Raw genomic sequence first — 19,710 nt, forward strand, 5'->3', positions numbered from 1 at the left:
AAATCTGCTAAATTCAAACATGGTAAAAATAAAGTTTCTACTTTTTGTTAATAAAAGCTGTATAATTAAAATCCACTACAATTAGAATAAAAATCACTGACTTTGCAACACCAAGTCTCATGGTGTCTTTAGCGATATTTCTCGGATGTTCTTTCTATTGCTTCTACTTTATCGCCGTGTTAACGATACGGATTCTAAGTCCATGGATGTTTTTTGAACCAAGAAAAAGTAAAAACAGTCGACTTATAGTCAGGTAAATATGGTAAATACATAAATACATACACAAAAGGAAAATATTTCAAGAAAACAAGTAAGTTTCGTTTTACAGTGTGAAACTACGGTTGACTTCCAAACTTTGACAATTCAATATTCAAACTTCAAGTAGTACATGTATAAGCACTGGTTGCAATACATTAATAAGTCCAAAGATAGAACCTGTTCCTCGGACGCTGAATTCACATCAGAAAGCCATTACTCGCTATGTCTTACTGTTTTTGTTCGATGTTGATAAAGGTTGAAAACGGAAATAGCTAATTTGAAACACCTCCGCTTTGAATAGAAAGTTAATGGAGAAGATGGGACCTATTCTTGGAAAGCCGAAGCAATTGAAAAAAAAAAATCTTATCGTTTTTGCTCTATGAAAATTAGTATTGAAACTGGAAGTAGTAGTGAATTTCAACCACTTCTGGTTTTGGTAGAGTGTTCATGATAGGCATAGTACATTGCTTTGAAACGCCGAATTGTTTCCAAAAGCCGCTTCTCGCTATCTTTTACCGTTTTCATTCTGTGGTAATAGACGTCAAAACTGGAAATGGCTAATTTAGACCAGTTCCGGTTTCAATATAGGGTTAATAGAAAAGATAATACATTTTTCTGGGACGCTGAATCGATTATTGGAAACCACATATCGATATCTTTTAGCGTTTTTGCTCTGTGGAAATCAGTAATGAAACTACAATACCTAAATTTGAACCATTTCCGGTTTTGATGGTGTTCGGAATTCTCATGGTACATTGCCATGGGATGCTGAATCATTTGCGAAAAAAAAACATATCTCGCTATCTGGTCCCGTTTTCGTTATATGGCAATAAACGTTGAAACCGGAAATGACTAATTTATACCACTTCCGCTTTGAATACAGGATTAATGGAAGAGACGGAACCTATCCTTGGACAAGCAATCGGTTGCAAAAAAACTACATCTCGATATCTCTTTTCGTGTTTGCTCTGATACTTGTCAACAGACGGACGGACAAAGCCGTTGAGACAGTTACGCGTACCGTAGTTTGGAAGTCTAAAAACTGAATATGATAGAAGATATACGAACTTACCTCCTCCACACGACTTAATACAAATTCTTTCCGTTGATACAACTGGAGTTAGCTCGTGCTTCCTAATCTTTTTGCTTACCGAATCGAAACTACCACCTTTGACAGGAAACATGAAGAAGAAACAATCATCGTCGGTAAATGAGATATCCTGCAAACGAAAAAAAAATTGTATTTAACAAATTTATTATCATACAATTATTATTTTATTTATTATTTTTTTAATTTTATTTTTTTTCGAAATGGAATAACAAGAATGTGATTTTTGAAGTATTTATTAAACCTATTTTCGAAGTTTACAACATACCATAACATTTTGTAAAATATTAATAAAATTAATTTAGCGTACATCGAAAGAAGTTGTTTTTTAATTGATTTTCTTCCGTTAACCAAATTCAGTCTATCGTATAATATTTCATAGATATAGTATACTAAGAATTTAAGGTCTGAGTAAATGACGTATTTGTTAACATCGCATAAGACTCTAAAAGACGCACATAATTTATTGCTAACCTTATCATTAGCTTTTCAAGAGAAAATAAATAAATCAATTGAAAGATGAAATATATATAAAACATAATTTTAAAAGTTAACATCTCATCTTTATAACTCTTACAGAATATTAGATTTTAAAATATCAAGTATTTTTAAGAAGTTCTTCTATATTATGTAATACGCAACAATAGTCTGAAGTTAAGGACACTCAAACATATTTTTAAGTTAAGGTACTGCCTAGTGCCAGAAACTTTACTGAGACACTGTCTATTATAGATTACAGATACACTATAGAATTCAATGCAAACCTTAAAACAATAGCAGACAAAACATAAAATGAAATATATTCTATATCCATCGATCTGCTACATTATTGCCAGGTGTATACTGTACGAATGCTATCATATTTATTAAATTATAAATTATTTCGATTCTAAACGACAGTTAACAAGACCAAAATATACAATTTTTGTTGATATTTCTGAAAATAGTCCAAGTGCTTGTTATCTATTTGTTGTCATTGAATGAGATATCAAGTATATTTCTTACTATGATAACAAAATATACTATTTAACACAGTCGACCTCCCTGTATTTCACTTTGGGATATTACACTTCGATCCACTCGTACAAGGTTCTAGGATTTTAATACAATTCCGACTGGGATATGAGGAGTGTGAGGCTAATCACTGTAATTGGATTATGTTAAATAAAATTGTGCCTAAGTAGAAATTACCATTTAAAAAAAGATTTAAATCAGTCTTAAAGATCGTTAAAGACAGGCTTTTGAGATACTTTCTTTCTTTCTATCATTTGCATACGAGCAAAGGGATTTTGATTTTCTAAATAGAGGTGAATGGTTAGTTTCTTTTCCAAACTACATTACTGAAAAAAATATATATAGAATTTACATTGTAAACATTACGACAATGGAATATAGCTCTTAGACGGAACAAATTAAAAAAAAATCATTGTTACATTATTGAATGTTGCTTGAAAATAATAATGAAACATACTAGTTTTATTTGAGTCATTGAGTTTATTAGACACTGCAAAGATGAAAGCAATCTAGACATCTACTTAGCAGCGAAAAGACTACGAAGTATATATAACAACAATATCTGAATTCTAACCTCGTTACTGCTACAAACAAGAACTTACCATATGATCGTTTGTAATCCTCTTTCTCGTAAACGTAAGTATAGTTACACCTTCTTGTATTTTGGCGCTCCAGTTATCATAAATATCTTGTGATTTATCCAGAGATAAAGCTGCAGCATATCCGGCACCAATCCACGCGTCGCCTATGAAAGGCCGGCCAGCTTTAGGAACAAATCCTATGATAGCGTCAGAAAGAGACTGGAAGAAAATTTTAAACGATAAAATTGTTTCATTTTACAAGTACTTTGATGTAAAAAGTCGTATATAAAACTAAAATATACAACGATTAAATATTACATTAAATTAAGTAGTATTTACAAGCTAATTTGCCATATCATATTTTATCTACCTCTAAGGAATATATGGATAAACATTAGTTTTTTTTTTTTTTAATTCGGAAAAAAGATAAAACTAAATTATCATTCTTCCTTCATTTCAATACACATATACAAATACACGCATCACTATAAGTGGGCGATATGAAACGAAGAGTAGTTATATTTAGATTACCTATCCCTTTAGATCAGAGCTGCCAACTACAGTATAAGGAAATTGTGTTCTGCTCTCTGGCAGCAACCCTTCTTCTTTAGAATTACGTAAATATTGTGTTTCGCAAACTTTTACATAATTTGAATTTTACGGAAGTCGAATTTGTAAATTGCGTTAGTGTAACATCGTAAGAAACTGCAATATTTATTACTATGTGCATGTATATTCATATGTATATTAGTTACACACAATTATTTTATATACGAAATATCATGCAGCAGTGTCTACTCGGATATAAATTATGAAAAGTATGAAAATATACAAGTTATGTATAAAGGTTTTTTAAATACGGTATATTCTTTTATAAAGAATAAGTCTTGCTTACTGCAATGAATGCCAAAGACGCAAAAGCAGCAAACAGATTCATACGCTCTAGTAGTTGTAATTTTCGAGATTTATTACGTAACTGTGAATTGATGTAATAAATGAAAAAGCTATCTATCGCATATTTGTGGAATTATACATTTCACACACACAAAAAAGTTAATATTAACGAATCGTCATATGCTACCCTAAAGCAGTACATCATGACATCTTTGAGTTTTACGTCCCACGGTTATGCCGGTTAGGCTAAAGAAGACAGTGATGATGAATAATGAATGAAATGGTGGAATGAAGAAAGTGGGAGGAAACGGGAGAACCCCGAGAAAACCCACACACTAAAGCAGTACACTAACAGCATGCTACGAAGTGCATAAACATTTGGAAATTCTCAGCACTCATAAATGACTATTCCATGTTGCAGCAAACTCTTTTGCCAAACCGGTTGATCATTACGAATGTTTTTATTATTATTATTATTATTATTATTATTATTATTATTATTATTATTATTATTATTATTATTATTATTATTATTGCACATAAATCAATGGACTAAATAGCCAATATGGTGTTTTTAACTCAACTAGCAGTTAAGGTCGAAGCTATTGTGAATATCATGGTTCCACTTCCTAAAACAGTTATATTGTAATACAGCATTGTTTCCGAATCATTACTGTAACCTCAGAACTGAAAAAGGAGCATTAAACTAAAGCTAAAAAGACACTTTCACTTTTATGGAATAACATTTGTCTGTTAATATACAAGAAGACAATATAACACCATTCTCACCATTCTTGTGTCATTAGAGAAGGCAATGCCAGTCCATTTATCGGTATGACTGGTCTGGATAGTAAACTTGATTTCATCCTTGGCTACAGAATACTCCCACTTAGCATAATATTCGCAATTGAATTCAGCAGGATCACAGGTACGAGGTACTTTCCATTGGCCACCACAAAAACTGCCATCTGTTCCAACAGCATTATTAGTTGCTTGTTCATCTTCATCTGGAAATAAATGAAGAAAATACATGTTCAAAATTTCAAGTTCGAAAATAATTATGTTTTTCCTTAAAACAGACCTAAAATTATTAAAAAGCAAGAGAAAGCTTTCTACACATCATAACAATGTTTCTCATAAGTTTGGGCCTCGAAGCACAATGCTGCTAAAAGATCTTTCTTTGGGACATACTAAGAACACGAAAAATATTATTTTTTTCTGCAAGCGCCTAAGGTTTCCCATAGGAAATAGTTGACTGCAAAAACCATATGATGAGTATGATAGAGATTGTGTCCCTTCGTAGTAAGACGTTGAACGACTTGACACCAATTTTCTCATAGGAGAAGTTATATGGATTACGTGGCTCCGATGAGAAGGTATATCTATTATCATTGAGACTTGGAATAGTCTTTAGTTTGTAACTTTACGTTTCTTCATCATGTGGATTATTTGCTCCACTGTGACTTGGAACAGACTTGGTTTGCAGATCACGTGACAGATGTTTCTCATTACTGTTCATAAGAATACACCATATAGATTATGCAGACCGAGAGGGACCTCAAATAGACTTTATTTGTCTTACTTTTATTTGTATTATCAATTTTGCTTACAAATTATCGTGAAGATTAGGCTTGTACCTATATTAGATGTAGAAAATAAACATTCGTATTGAGTATCAACAATATTTTTTGTGTTCATTTCGTTCCTTTTGGCGTTTATTAGTCTATATTTGAGCTAAGAATTCATACTTTATTAGATTTTTAAGACTACGTTACTGCAATTAAGCTGTGCACTATTGCCCAACAGCACATTGAATGACATGGTTTAGATCTACTGAACCGAAGTTCCTCAAAACGTTTATTTCCAAAATTACCCTATTAAAAGACAAATTGGTTTACAAACAGTTGGAGAGCTAATTTTCTTATCTTATCTTTTTAATAGTTCTACAGGAACTTCCACGTATTATACAGAAAACCAAAATACTAAGTTCAATTAGAGGCATTATAAAATTTCTATATAATTATGTTTCTTATATAAATTAATATATTTTACATGTTTATAATTAGGATAAGACTTCATTTTATATAAGTAATGTTTCTTTTATATATTTTGCGTTTCTTCTACTTTATTCTAGTTGTTAATACATCAGTCAGTAATTTCCTAGTATCTCAAGCTGTGAGATAAAATTTCGCTAATAGGTAGATGTCAGTTATCGCCATGTAAAACTGTGCGTTCCATTGTGGATATTTTTAATCATATTTAGCTAAATTCATATTATTATTATTATTATTATTATTATTATTATTATTATTATTATTATTATTATTATTATTATTATTATTATTGTAGAAGTTTATATACCTTAATTTTGTTATAAATGAGGAAGAAGAGAATTATTGTAGTTTTGCAAATTTAGCAATAAACATTTTATCAATATACTTTCTTCATACAAATGATAAGAATGACCTATACTGTACAAGTGTTTAGAGTAACCACAAAATTAATGAAAAGTTATTAAACATGTAAAACTAAATTTTGTGTACAATACTGCTTCTGCGGTGCCTTCATAGACAGGTTGTTTTCATAATACCTTCTGGGTACACTTTCCCTCCCGTCATATTTTATCCCGCAATTTAAGATGTAGATCTTGCATTTCTCTTGTAAGAATAACATGAATTTAATAAATAAATAAATAAATAAATAAATAAATAAATAAATAAATAAATAAGCAAATCAATATATGATTATGGCATAAAACCAGCCCCGAACAGAAATGCATGTACTTACTGCTTTTACTGCTAGAGAAACTATTGAAAGTGTGAATCGTTGGTATTAAGACACAACTCACTACTCCTGAACAGGTTATTGAAAACGCTCCGGGGCTCGTCCAAAGTGATAATTCTTACTTTCTGTTTAATGTTCGATTTCAAATCTTCAACAGTTCGTGCGTTGGCTTTAAATCATATACTTTTCAGATTCTATTTTTAAAATAAGCAGAAAATAATTACCAAAGAAGTTAAGTGTCGTCTTTCCTCGTTGTGAACCGTGGCCATGATATTTCAGTTCATCAGGTCGGTAAAAATCTGGTACTGACGCATATTCCTTTTCTATACCCGACTTTGGAAAATGGTGGTATTGTCCAGGTTCTTGACCTTGCGCCCAAATGACGTGCATTAGATCATTTTCGATAGTATGATCAGTGGGTTCCGTAGCTAGAAACAAGAATATTGAAAAACAGTTAATAAAATTCATATCAAATTATGAAAAAAAAAAACAGTGAAGGACAAAATATACTGGTTGTCCCTAAATTATAATTACAACTTCTTAAAATTATCCAAAATTAATTTCTTGATGCTGTTTTCCCATTAAAGAATTATTTTAAGTACTTTAAAACTTTATGCAGCCCTCCTTGCTGGTCCAGGGCTAGAACGTGTGACTGATGCACGAGTCCAAGATTCTATTCCTGGTGAGAGACCATCGAAGGCACTATAATGTTTCAGATCCTATTTTCAAATGTAGGTCTTGTCCGATATACCTCGCTGCTGACAAATGACGTAAATCAAAAGCAATACAATCAATCAATTAACCTATCAGACGCTTTAGGTCATTGACGTCTTGAACTTTAGTTCGACAAACGCAAGTTCAAAGGCATGATATTCAAGGTAAAGAAATAGTCACTTATAGGACAATTTCGTCCAGTCCATCGAATTATGAGACAGTGTTCTTCTAAAAAGTAAATGATGGCTAATAATGATAACGACAAATACGCATGAAAGATGTTTCTCTAATAAATAATGTGGGGAAAAATCGTAACTCTTTTCATTTAAATAAAACAAACTACATCTCAAGAAATGAACTTTTGGATAATTCCTAGCCAAACGAGAATTTTTCGATCCTGATACTTGAATCTAACTTTTGACACTCTGAACCTATTCTTGCATCATGTCGGTGATTATTGCAATTTCCGGCATCAAATAGGTGTTTACATGTAATTCGCTCCAAAATACCCTGGTTTAGAGCTCTAAAAGCTGTCGCTCTGTTTTCTTTTTTTTTCTCTCTTTCAAGTATCTATACGGTACTTGTCCATTACAAAGTTGGCTCACAAGCACTAGTTCAGAACACTTTCAAATCGTATAATAGTGTTAAGGGAATGCTAACTGAAACTTTAATTCCATGCCATGACATTAAGTGGCAACTTCAATACCATACCATCGCTAAATTGTAATAATGAAAGATAAAACGAATAATTCGTACACACAACTGAAGAGTATAGTGAAAGCTACAAGAAATAAGAAAGAAAGGACATTTGAAACAGCGGTTCCTTCTGTTTGGAACAGAAGATTAAATAAAGTTGAGTTTAAGTAAATATTGTATGATAACGTGAGTGACAAATTTCTGAAGAATAAGGTTGCTAGATCTCCTGGTGCCGCTCGGACTGCCCAGGCTTGAAATACATTCTACGAGTCTACGAGCTAACAAACTAATTCTACAGTTTAAATATAAAACTACCTATAATTCATTATGTATGCCATAATATATGTTGTACTTAATAGTTGTTAGTTATTTATACGGATTTAAAAAGCTAGGTTTAAATTGTTTCCATTGTTGCGCCTTATTATTGCGCGGTACCAACAATGGAAGAAACTTGAAGTTAGTTTCGATGGAAATTAAGTGTAAAATAAATTCTGTTTTTTGAAATCGATATCAACATTTGATGGAAAGATATTAATTGTTGTAAACCTCAGAAAGAGTTTTTCAAAAAAGCAGATACAGTAAAATTGATCAAAATATTGCCGAGTTACATTCTCACTATACCAACCAGCAATTCACATGTCAAACGAGTGTTTAGTGTAATGAAAGCTTTATGATCCGATGATAAAAACAGAATGTCAACAGAACTTAAGGTGGCTCAAATTTTGTGTTCAGATGAAGATTTCCACAAAACGGTTCTGGAAAATAGGACTTCTTCAGCTGTGAGGATCTCCAAAAATATGAATAAAGGAGGCGTCTGAAATCACTAACGTTTTGTGTCATTTTAATTTAGTTTGGTACAGTTTACGTTTAGCAAGTAGTAGTAGCAGTCACTAATAGTAGTCGTAAGTGTTAGAAGTAATTGTCGTAATAACAAACAAACAAACAAACAAACAAAATGTTTCAAATTTGTCAACTACATAAATGCCTGCATTGATCTCCGTGCTTGCCTTTAGTTCAATCTGCCACCTCACTAACGAAGAGTATGGTAGTTAAATTTATCAATTCGCAAAAGTTGTTGGGTTGGTCTTGATATTCTACTGGAATCCTCTCTACCAATTAATGGAATCTAGAAACTTCACACTTCGAAGTATGTATTCTTCTTGTAAAAGCTAGATGCTTTGACTCTTTGAGAAAAGATCTATAATCCATTGTACCAAGAACATAGTACGAGAAAAATGTCAATTTGAAAATAAAAATGTTCTTTCTTTATTTAAGGCATACAACTTATGAACAATGAATTATGAAGCGAAATAAAGTTTTCTAAACTTTCTTCATATTTTACTAAGTCTAGTGTGTAAATAATAAAAACCAGAACTAAGGTTTTACCGATATATCTTAGAATTTTATAACGTTTAGTGTATAAATTATAAAGCTTATGTAAAATATACTAAACTCTCGAATGTGAAGTTTCTTGAAGCCATCTAGTATACTGGAAGAAATCTTATGAGTTAAAATAATACTCTGCTAGAAACTATAAAGAGAATCACTCTTAAAAGTAGATTTATTTCTATTTCTGGAAGTCTCAATCTTGTCTGGTAAATGCCAAACGCTGAAGTGTGCTGCTATCTAATGGCGAAATGTGCAACTTCCAGCATTCTAGAATTATACATCTTTGTTTTAATAGTCTAGTTAAAGTCGTCGTTACCCTGAAGATCTTGACAGATTGACTGCATTAACGAACTCGGCCGTGATAACTGCTCTAGTTATCTATTGCAAAGAACAGAATTCAAAAATTCGGTAGTTCAATAGTTAACGTGTGGAATAACGGACATATTTACAATCTTACAACTCCTATTTGCGTGATACTAATAAACAATATACACTAAATGAATTCATACATTTGAACTAATGTAAGGAAATTTAGTGAAGTTGGTTTATTTGTATTTTAACGTCACCTATTAGCACTGATACTTAGATGCGAATCTCCAGTTTAACGTGAGTTCAAACATGTAAAGAATTCAGCAGTGAATTCTGATTCTCCCGCTCGAAAGCCTATAATAATAAGAACTTATCCGTGCGAACCCTCCAGAAAATTCAATGAAGAAATAAATAATTGAAACAAACCACCTCTAAAGAACAGTTTTGTTATTACATTTTTAGTTGGTAATTATCAAAAACTTACGTTCTTTTGGAATACGAACTCAGAATATTTTACATTTTTTAAAAAATAATTACTTCTATTCTCTACGAAATTCCACTTACGCATTATACGTACCTTTAATCTTTTTCCTAAACAGAATCGTCGTAACACCATCTTTTTCAAATCCTAATGCTGCTGTTAGATCATTGTTACCTCCCCAGAATGTATCAAATCGTGGAGTCGACCTGTAAACAAGATAAATTTAGATATTATAATAGAATATCACATATAACAGTTTAATTGCAACAAAAATAAGTAAGAACATTATACTTTTTATTTAGTTTATTGTTCATAAACCCATTATTGTTAACTGTAAATCAAAAGTCTAGCAAAAATCGCAAGCTTACTCACTTGCTACTCTATCCCTCTCTAATAGAACGAATCGTACACTACATATATATTTCTTCAATCAAAATGTATGTTATGACTCCCGTAACAGTTGAGGAAGTTTTAGAATTGTAAGAAAAATGAATAATTGATAAAGTGGGATCCAGAATCGTAAAATATTCTGCCCACATAATCAGTACATTCCTTGAAGATAAAGTTTTTATCTTGTGTGTGCTTTTAAATATTTGTACATATATAAACCTGTTTTACACTTTATTTCCGTACTAATTCATTTATTTGTCTAAACCTTGTGAAATTGACTATCTTTATGCTTACACGAGGAATATTTCAAACGTAAATAAATAAGGATAATAAACAACTAAACGTTCTAATCCAGTAAAACCCATTAACAATCTTTCTCTGAACAATCATTTAAAATTAACATATCATATAACTGTTTAGATTTAGAGCCGAATTTAGATTTGATGAGGCTCTAAGCTATTGAAGGTAATAGGCTCTTTATATTTCCAGCCATCCTTTGCCAATGACACATTGTCTGCACGCCAGTGGGTAACTGCTGCATGCTACATGTTTTCATGCAACCAGTCCATGAAGAACGTAGGCACCCTATATGCAGAAATGAGCAAACAATTGATAGTTTTGGAAGCAGGCAACCAGATTGGCCATATTACTTACAATAAAGGAGCCTACACAACGCAAGACGTTCACGTATCTAAGTTTTATAACTTGTTTTTTACCCTATAGTTTGGAAATGTGCATAAACTTTTTTCTGTGAAATTTTTAGCGCCCCCAAGAGAGTGGGGCCCTAAGCTATAGTCTGTTTACCTTATACGTATATCTGGCACTGGCTTAGGTTTTATTGTAAAAATTGACATTTTTATCAATATTTGTCAGGGATCAAATAGTTGAAATGCATCTAGCTTAACAAATCTTTAAAATTTCAACCAATTAGTAACTAAAGAAATATCTAAGTAGAGTAAACAAACATTGGTGAATCTAGTGTTGTGAATTTTTAAACCTTTAGTTGGTGAAATGAAGTACAATAAGATTTCTTTATTTGTTTGCTTGTTTAAGCAAATTAAACCAATCTTGCTAGTGATGAATAAAGTTATTAGAGAGGATTTATAAATCAAATTTCATACATATCCTCAACTGATTGTATTCATGTAATATTTAGTTTTCCTTTCTTTCTTTCTTTTTTATTTTATTTTATTTTATTTTTAACTTCTTACCTGTCGCGTGTGTAGTAGTCCCAGATTCGGCTGGCAGTTCCGTTAGCCATTCCAATAACGATATCTGTGCAATCCATTGGATTAAAATCATGACGTGGAGCATACGGGTAAGCGTTTGAAGCTGAGGCACCTTGTAAAGTAAGAAAAATAATAACTTAAATGAATATGAAGTTGCATTCAAGCAAAATAATAAACATACTATTGAAACACACAATAATTCATATGTTGAGTTTAATGAATTTTTGTGTTCTTGTGTGTATATGAACCTTACATTTTTTTTCTTCCAAGCAACAATAGGAGAAAAAAGAAAATGTGATACCTGTGAAAAAATCTAACCAAAGATTTCAACGGATTTATGTTTCATGACCCCTACATGTCGAAAAAAAAATGGTTTTGAATGTCTGCCGGTTCAGATATATGAACACTCGTCTAGATGCCATATTGTCCATCGTATCAGAACCAAATTTTAACCTCAAGGCTTTTATAAGATTCTCCAGTGGCAGTTTTGGATGTTTTTTTCCTACCTCCAAAAATAAGGGTAGTATACTGGAAAGTAAATCTAGATATTTTTTGTAGAAACAGTTCTAACGATTTTACGTCCTCGTATTTATATTTCATACATCAATATTTCATTAATAGTTCTGTATATTATGGTATAAGTAATTTCTTTGGGAAAAATTTACAATTCAGCGGTAGTCTGTTCTTGGAGTATGTTCTTGTCCGACGATTTTCTCAGAGACAACTCGTGTGATTTTGTTCATGTTTCATTGATAACTCAACAATATGACGTAACTCATTTGTTCTAAAACAAAAATCACAAACAATACTCTTGGAAGTAAGTTTTTTCTTAATTTTGTTTACAAGTTGTTGCGCCGAAACTCTCGGTACGCTGTACACTATAAGTTAAAATCATACATAAATAAAAACGTACTCGAATTATTTACATTTTTTTATTTTTATTTCTGTTTAATTGTCTATCAACCAACATGCGGTTACACAAATATTAATGTTCAAATTTAAATATTATTTATTTATTTATTTATTTAACAACCACCAGATACAGCTCAGAGGCCATTTTACACTGGATATCTAACAACAACAATAACAATGGAAAGGATTTGGGAAGGCATCGGCCAGGGCCTGTTTAGTAGGTACCATCCCGGCATTCGCCTGGTAGGACTGAGGGAAACCCTGGAAAACCCCAGTCAGGATGGTCGGCAGCGGGAATCGAACCCACGACCTCCCGAATGCGAAGCCAACGCTCTACCACTTGAGCTACTATATGATAAGGGGCCTTTTCCGAATAATAAACAACAAATTACATTCATACCCAGTATCATTATTATACATTTTAAAATAGTTAAATTGAAACAATATAGTTTAACGTGCAATTAAATCATCATAATATATTAATGTAGACACATATATAAATATTAGTGCTCAAATCTGAATATGGTTGACGTCCCTTGTCCTGTTTCAAAATAATTAAATTGAAATAATAAAGTTTTTAAGTTACAATTAAGTCGTCAAAATAGTTTCAAATCGGCAAATTGTCTGTATGCTAGCGACATCTATTTGCGTTAGGCAGACAACGACAGCACAAGTAGTGACACCTACTAGCTAAACTGTTTATTATTGGGAACTTTTGTGACACAGACTGACATATTTCCTTTTTACAATTAGAATTTTTATTTAGGATTGAGGATTTTGCTTTTGACAATTTTTTCAAATACAATTCTAATGACTGTACTTATTACGAGGAAAAGTCAAAAAGTAAAAGGACTTGCAAATTCTCGCACTACGGTTTGGTAACACTGCTAATATCCAGCGCTGAATTAGTGTTGTCTGCAACACTTCTTGCAACGAATCACTCTTATTCCGCGTTAGTTGTTGGGAGTGGAGCAGACCGTTAAACATGGCAGCTCCATTGGAGATCTGCACCAAAGAGAAAATTATTCGTCGAATGCAAGCACAGTATGGTGATAGCTGTTTAGCGTGAAGCAAGATTTACGAATGGATAGAGCGTTTCAAACAGAGAAGAACTTCGTTATGTGACGAGGAAATATCGGGCAGGTCATCGACGTCAACGATTGAGGACAATCTGAAAGTCGTTGACGGTATGGTAACGGAAAACAGATGACTGACAGTGGACGAAATCGCCAATACTTTACATATCACTCATGGTTCAGTGTATTACCTTGAAGAAAGCGCTCAGGGGAAGAAGATTTGCAACCGAAAACTTTTTTTTTTTTTCGAAGGAATCAAGAAACTCGCGAAACGTTGGGAAAAGTGCGTTGAAGTGCAGGGAGATTATGTAGAAAAATAATGTATGTTTCAGTTTTCTACCATTAGCATAAATGTACCTTTTCTCAGACGTCAAATCTTGTACCTTTATTTCTGACTTCTGGTACACAAATAAGTATTTCATTAATAGCCTTAAAATATGCGTAAGTCAAGCTTTGAAGTTACGATTTTGTCTTATATATATATATAAAAAAAAAAAGCTATATTGATCTTTTCAGTTTAGTTGTTCCTTGTTTATAACATGATCCGTCATTTAAAAAACAAAGTTGCCTTTACAGTCCCACTTCTCCTTCCTTTTCTGGGATTTGTGAGAAAGTTATTTATTTCCCTGGCCGATCATACAACGTTTGCTGTAATAACGGAAGATTTAAATATTAAGTTGTCAATTAAGAAAAGTTCCAAACCTGTAAAGAAGATTACAGAGTTATAAATAAGTAAATAAATATCACAAAAGTACTTACTCTTTGATTCTGGTTTACCTTCTGGTTCCGCAGAGCCTGTAAACATGAAACAATATTAAAATGATGATGCATATTTCACGACTTGAAAATATTTTGTTTCAATTTTCCCTTCTGTAACAAGTAACTTTTACTATTCTTTAAATTTTGAATTTGAAAATAAGAAATTTACATTTAAAAGTAATTTCTATTGAACTGTTATATTTGAATCGCTGATTTGAAAAACATCATAAGTCAGCCATATGTCGAAAATGAGTTTACATGCAGTTTTCATTCTTGAAGGATAGCTTCACCGTTGGGTTATGATATGTCAGAAGTCACGCTAATAGTTCGTGCAATATTAAGCTGCAACAAATGTCCATGAGTCGAGAAACGTCACAAATCATTGGCTTACGACATTATTGACTTACGACGTTTCTCAAATCAGCTAATCATTTATATCCAATGAAACTCAAAGTTCTGACTGAATAGTGTTCATATGTTTGTCCTGATCTTACTACTATTCTTTTATTAGAGTTCGTTTCTTCTTAATTCACATTAACTTCTCAACCGCCTCATAATGTCGGAAGAACACCAAGAATTCTATGTTCCTACGCGTAACGAATGTATCCAGTTGAAGAGTTACACGGAAATGCTCTTCGTATCGTAAAAGTAAACTTTTAATTGTAATTGCAATACGTACAACAAACATATAGAAAATCAGGGTGATAATACTGTTGTTTCACACAATCATATTTCTGTCAGAGAACAATTGAATCGTCCAGTTCAAAAACGGCTCTTTGTTCATTTACAGCAAATCCCAGAAAACTTAGAAAAAAAATGTACGATCTGCATATTTTGTAGAACTGGGAATATTTCAGTGTGTTCACGTGAAAAACCTGAACATTGTCAAATATTTCCAGTTCTACAAAACGTATCAATCCTATAGTTTTTCTCGGTTTTCTGGAATTTGATATAAATGGACAAGAGCTGTATTGGAACTAGACGACTCAATCCTTTTAGTCTATTGTCATCGCTGTGCCAGAGCTTATTGGCATAGAAAAAAAAAAATGTGTATTAACAATTCAACAACATGAACACATTATAAAGTAAAGTGTCTTGTTACTATGAATATACAGTAATGATTCCATATATAGGTACGAAAAACATCTTTCAAATCCTATAGTAACGCATGCGTTTTGGATCTATAAATTATGATCTCCTGTGAATAAAATTTTAATACTTCAACCATACTACGACAAACCTATTAAATGTTTACTTTTGCTACATAGGGTGTTTACACTATTTATTGAATATGTAGCGGAATACACTATAAATAAAAACTAAATACGATATTTTTACTATAGAATTTTGAACTAAAAACTAGGTGATGCATAATGTGTGACCAGAGGTCCCGATTTCTAAAGATATGTTCCCTTGTCCCAACCACATCATTAAGGGATGCACTGACTTGTTATTCATTAACGATAATTATCTATTTGCATTTGTAATAATGCATTCAAACATAATAAAAACCAGTATAACAATAATTTACTGCCGTTTCAAATATATTCAATCAACGCTATCATATAGGGGTATACAAAGGTATCCTACACATTACGATCACATCGCAGCTAACCTTTAGAAGTTTAAAAACTTGGATAACATAGCAAACAAAAAGAAAAAAGCGTTGCATGACCCATTAATGCTGGTCCATTGTTCAAATTCCCCCACTCTCTAAAGAGATCGTTACCAAGCGAGAGAAAAAGAGAATTTTCACTGCGGGGGAGGAAAGTTTTTCTCGGAGGTGATTGCTAATATTTTTATCCACGAAGGGGTCAAGTGGAGTCCCTGTCTACCCGAAGACCACTAAAGAAAATAATAAGTCTGAAATATAAATAATAAATAACATACTAAAATTTAAGGGGTCATCGGATTCATCAGATTCATAATTTACAAATTTGTCACAAAGTAATAAAAGCTAGAGTACTTACTTCAGGTGCAAGAGATCCTTAATTCGATCCCCACTAAATAAGTTTGTGGGTAGAAAACAACGTGTCCGTGTTTTTTCGTGATACTCCCGTTTCCTTCCACATTCTCCTTCTACCCATTTTTCATTAATCATTTACTTGATAATCCTTCTTTAGCCTAAAGGGCATAATCGTAGGACGTTAAACTAAAAGATTTCTTTTAATTTTGTAATAAAAAAAAAAACTACTGAATGATTTGAACGCTATATTAACCCATCCTATGTTTTTAATTTACATAATCTGGTCGCCTAGACATGTATATATTACTATAATGAAACCATTGTTTCAAAATACCTATACCATTCTCACATTATTCAAAGATGCTACAAACTGGGGAGTCTGAAAGTATTGTGCTAGACATCTATACAAATCTGATACGGATAAAACATGACAATATTTTTACTATAGAAAACTACTTAAATTAATACATGAAAGTACGGTGTATCATACATACTTAACATTCAAGCGTAATGTGTATTATACAAACTTTGGATTTACAAAATTTTATGGTAGCAACATACCGATGTATTTGTATCATACCGTTCACCTTGCTAACTATTTAGGCTACATGCTAGTTATTGTAGCGAATAAGACTAATACTATTTTTTCTTTCCTTGGACGCCTGTACCAACGAGCACTTCGTCAATATCTATACGACTTACGATAGAACATGCTTGTTGTTATATAACTATACCTTCTGGTTCTCCTTCCGGAACTGACTCAGGCTCAGATTCTGGTTCGGATTTCGGTTCAGGTTCAGAATTTGGTTCCGGTTCGGAACTAGGTTCAGGTTCCGAATTCGGTTCTGGCTCGGAACTAGGTTCAGGTTCAGATTTTGGTTCTGGCTCGGAGCTAGGTTCGGGTTCTGAATTCGGTTCTGGCTCGGAGTTAGGTTCGGGTTCTGAGTTTGGTTCAGGTTCGCTGCTCGGTTCAGGTTCTGATTTTGGTTCAGGTTCACTGTTAGGTTCAGGTTCTGAATTCGGTTCAGGTTCGGAACTTGGTTCTGGGTTCGAACTAGGTTCAGACTGTGGCTCCCCTGAAGGTTCCCCTATTGAAGATAAAAATATGACAGAAACAAAGAATGCCAAGCACCAAAATCCCTAAATTTTAAGAAAATAAAAATTGCATAAAAACAAACTACACTGTACAAGGAAGTAAATAAACACTAAATTAAAAATAGTACAAGAGAATATTTTTACCATCCCAAAGCATCTAAATTACAGTTCGTTAACTTAAAACAATCTCTAATGCGTGAAAACAAGACTACTGCAGTTTTATCTCAGCTTACTATGTGTTTATTCAGTAGTTAATTAAACAATATAATTTTAAAAAAACATACCAATTACCTTATTTTATCATGCAGTTTACATGACTGAGTTAACAGAAGTATAAAAAATAGCATTCATATTTTACCCCTTAAACCAAAAAAATTATAAAAGTTATTTACATTCCAATTAATTAAAACATTTTCAACAAAATTGAATTACGACAAAATTATATTTTTAACTTAATTACCAAATAATTTAAGGATTTATATACCTCATTCCTAAATTTTGCATATAATTTATTATTTTAAAAGTTGTATTTAAAATTGATTGCCAGAATTGCCATTTCAGTATTTGGTTGAAAAGAATTTACCTCGTGCGAAAACTTATTTATTTGTTTTGTATTTGGATCCATATTTGAATTTTTAGTATAAAAAGTTAAAAAGTTTTGTTACATATCAAAATTAATTTCACTACACTGTTAATAATTAATGAAGAGTTAAATATTACAATTTATTGTAGAAAGAATTGAATTTCAAAAAACATTTTTTTAAAAAAATCTTAGATAAATTGCTTTAATGTATTGCATGTAATATTTATAAGATAACTTTCTATTTTTAGTTTTGAGATACAAGACCAAATTATTTTAATACTTTTAGGCGGTTTCTTTTACTTACTAAGTATCAGCATTAAACTTAATACTTTAAAATTAAAAGCATAGCTAATCACAGTACTGGAAACGTGATTATTTTAATAATATGTTATTTCTCATAATTCATCAATGTATTCACACAGTAAAAAGAAAAATATCGCTTCTTGTCTTGTGCGTCAAGGGATATTACCTTTCTTCCGCAAACACCATTTTTTTGCTGGTTCATGAAGTCATTCTTCTGATCACTTTTTTGAACCTCTTCTGAATTCATGTTTTTCTTCTTGTGTTCCATGAAAAGGTTAACTTCAGCACTTAAGATCAAAATTAAGTAGAGTAGTATGGCTTTTTTTATCTCTTCTGAGAATTGGAAAACTGTACAGAGAACCATTTTCCAATTCTCAGAATAGATAAGAAGAAAAAAAAAGTATACTGCTTTCCAAAATTCCGATCTTAAGTGCTTAAGTTAACCTTTACACCGAAAACAAGAAGAAAAATATGAACTAAGAGGCCTAATCAATGCGAAATAAAAATACCGCTAATTTTACAGTAATTATGTGATATCTTCAAATAGATAAAAAAGATAATCGAAATGTGAAACAAGAGTTCGCTAAACAATATTATTTTGCATGAGATACCGTTATCACGAGTCACCTGGTAGATTTCCGTTTTCAGCCATTTAGAAACGCGAAAATAGATGCCGATTTTCTAAATAGCTGGAAATCGAAAGCAGATAAATGAGTCGTGATAACGGTATCTCATGTAAAATAATATTGTCTAGTAAGCTTTTGTTCCACCTTTCGATTATATTTTATGTAATTGAAGATATCACATAAGTACTGTAAAATTAGCGGTATTTTAAATTCGCCGTGATGGGGCCTCTTAATAAGCGGTTCAAGAAGAGGTCCAAAGAATAGGACTGTGTGAATTACCAAACAGTGGGATTTGCGAAGTATGGTAGAAAATTACTACCTCTTAACGCATTACATAGCTAACAATATTTACTCTTTTATATAAGTTAATCCTCGTTAATAGTAATTTTGTTTAAAATTGTTTAAGAAAACGCAACTGTAATTTACATCATAAAGTAGACTTTAGTGGAGTAATAAAGACAATGTGATGATATTGATAAGTGCACACTTGTCTTAGTTGAGAAAAATAATTTTGCACTTTTGGTGTATCATAATGTGTTTGTA

The 19,710-nt window shown here is 32.0% G+C and overlaps 1 protein-coding gene across 4 annotated transcripts in view; it reads right to left on the bottom strand.

Annotated features, from left to right (window-relative positions):
- nahoda (DOMON-like domain-containing protein nahoda) overlaps positions 1-19,710 on the bottom strand; it is a 382,855-nt gene that overhangs the window by 21,172 nt on the left and 341,973 nt on the right. For 3 of the 4 annotated variants that reach the window (XM_081742552.1, XM_081742554.1, XM_081742553.1), the window contains exons 11-18: positions 17,295-17,648; positions 14,595-14,630; positions 11,830-11,959; positions 10,325-10,434; positions 6,864-7,067; positions 4,645-4,862; positions 2,983-3,180; positions 1,331-1,478 (exon numbers count right to left, since the gene is read on the bottom strand). In XM_081742552.1, the coding sequence (XP_081598678.1) occupies positions 1,331-1,478; positions 2,983-3,180; positions 4,645-4,862; positions 6,864-7,067; positions 10,325-10,434; positions 11,830-11,959; positions 14,595-14,630; positions 17,295-17,648 (1,398 nt within the window). The remainder of the gene's footprint in view (positions 1-1,330; positions 1,479-2,982; positions 3,181-4,644; positions 4,863-6,863; positions 7,068-10,324; positions 10,435-11,829; positions 11,960-14,594; positions 14,631-17,294; positions 17,649-19,710) is intronic. The other variant, XM_081742555.1, reaches the window with a different exon arrangement.

The sequence above is a fragment of the Thermobia domestica genome, chromosome 16, assembly GCF_964235325.1.
Source record: "Thermobia domestica chromosome 16, izTheDome1.hap1.1, whole genome shotgun sequence".
NCBI classification, from domain to species: domain Eukaryota; kingdom Metazoa; phylum Arthropoda; class Insecta; order Zygentoma; family Lepismatidae; genus Thermobia; species Thermobia domestica.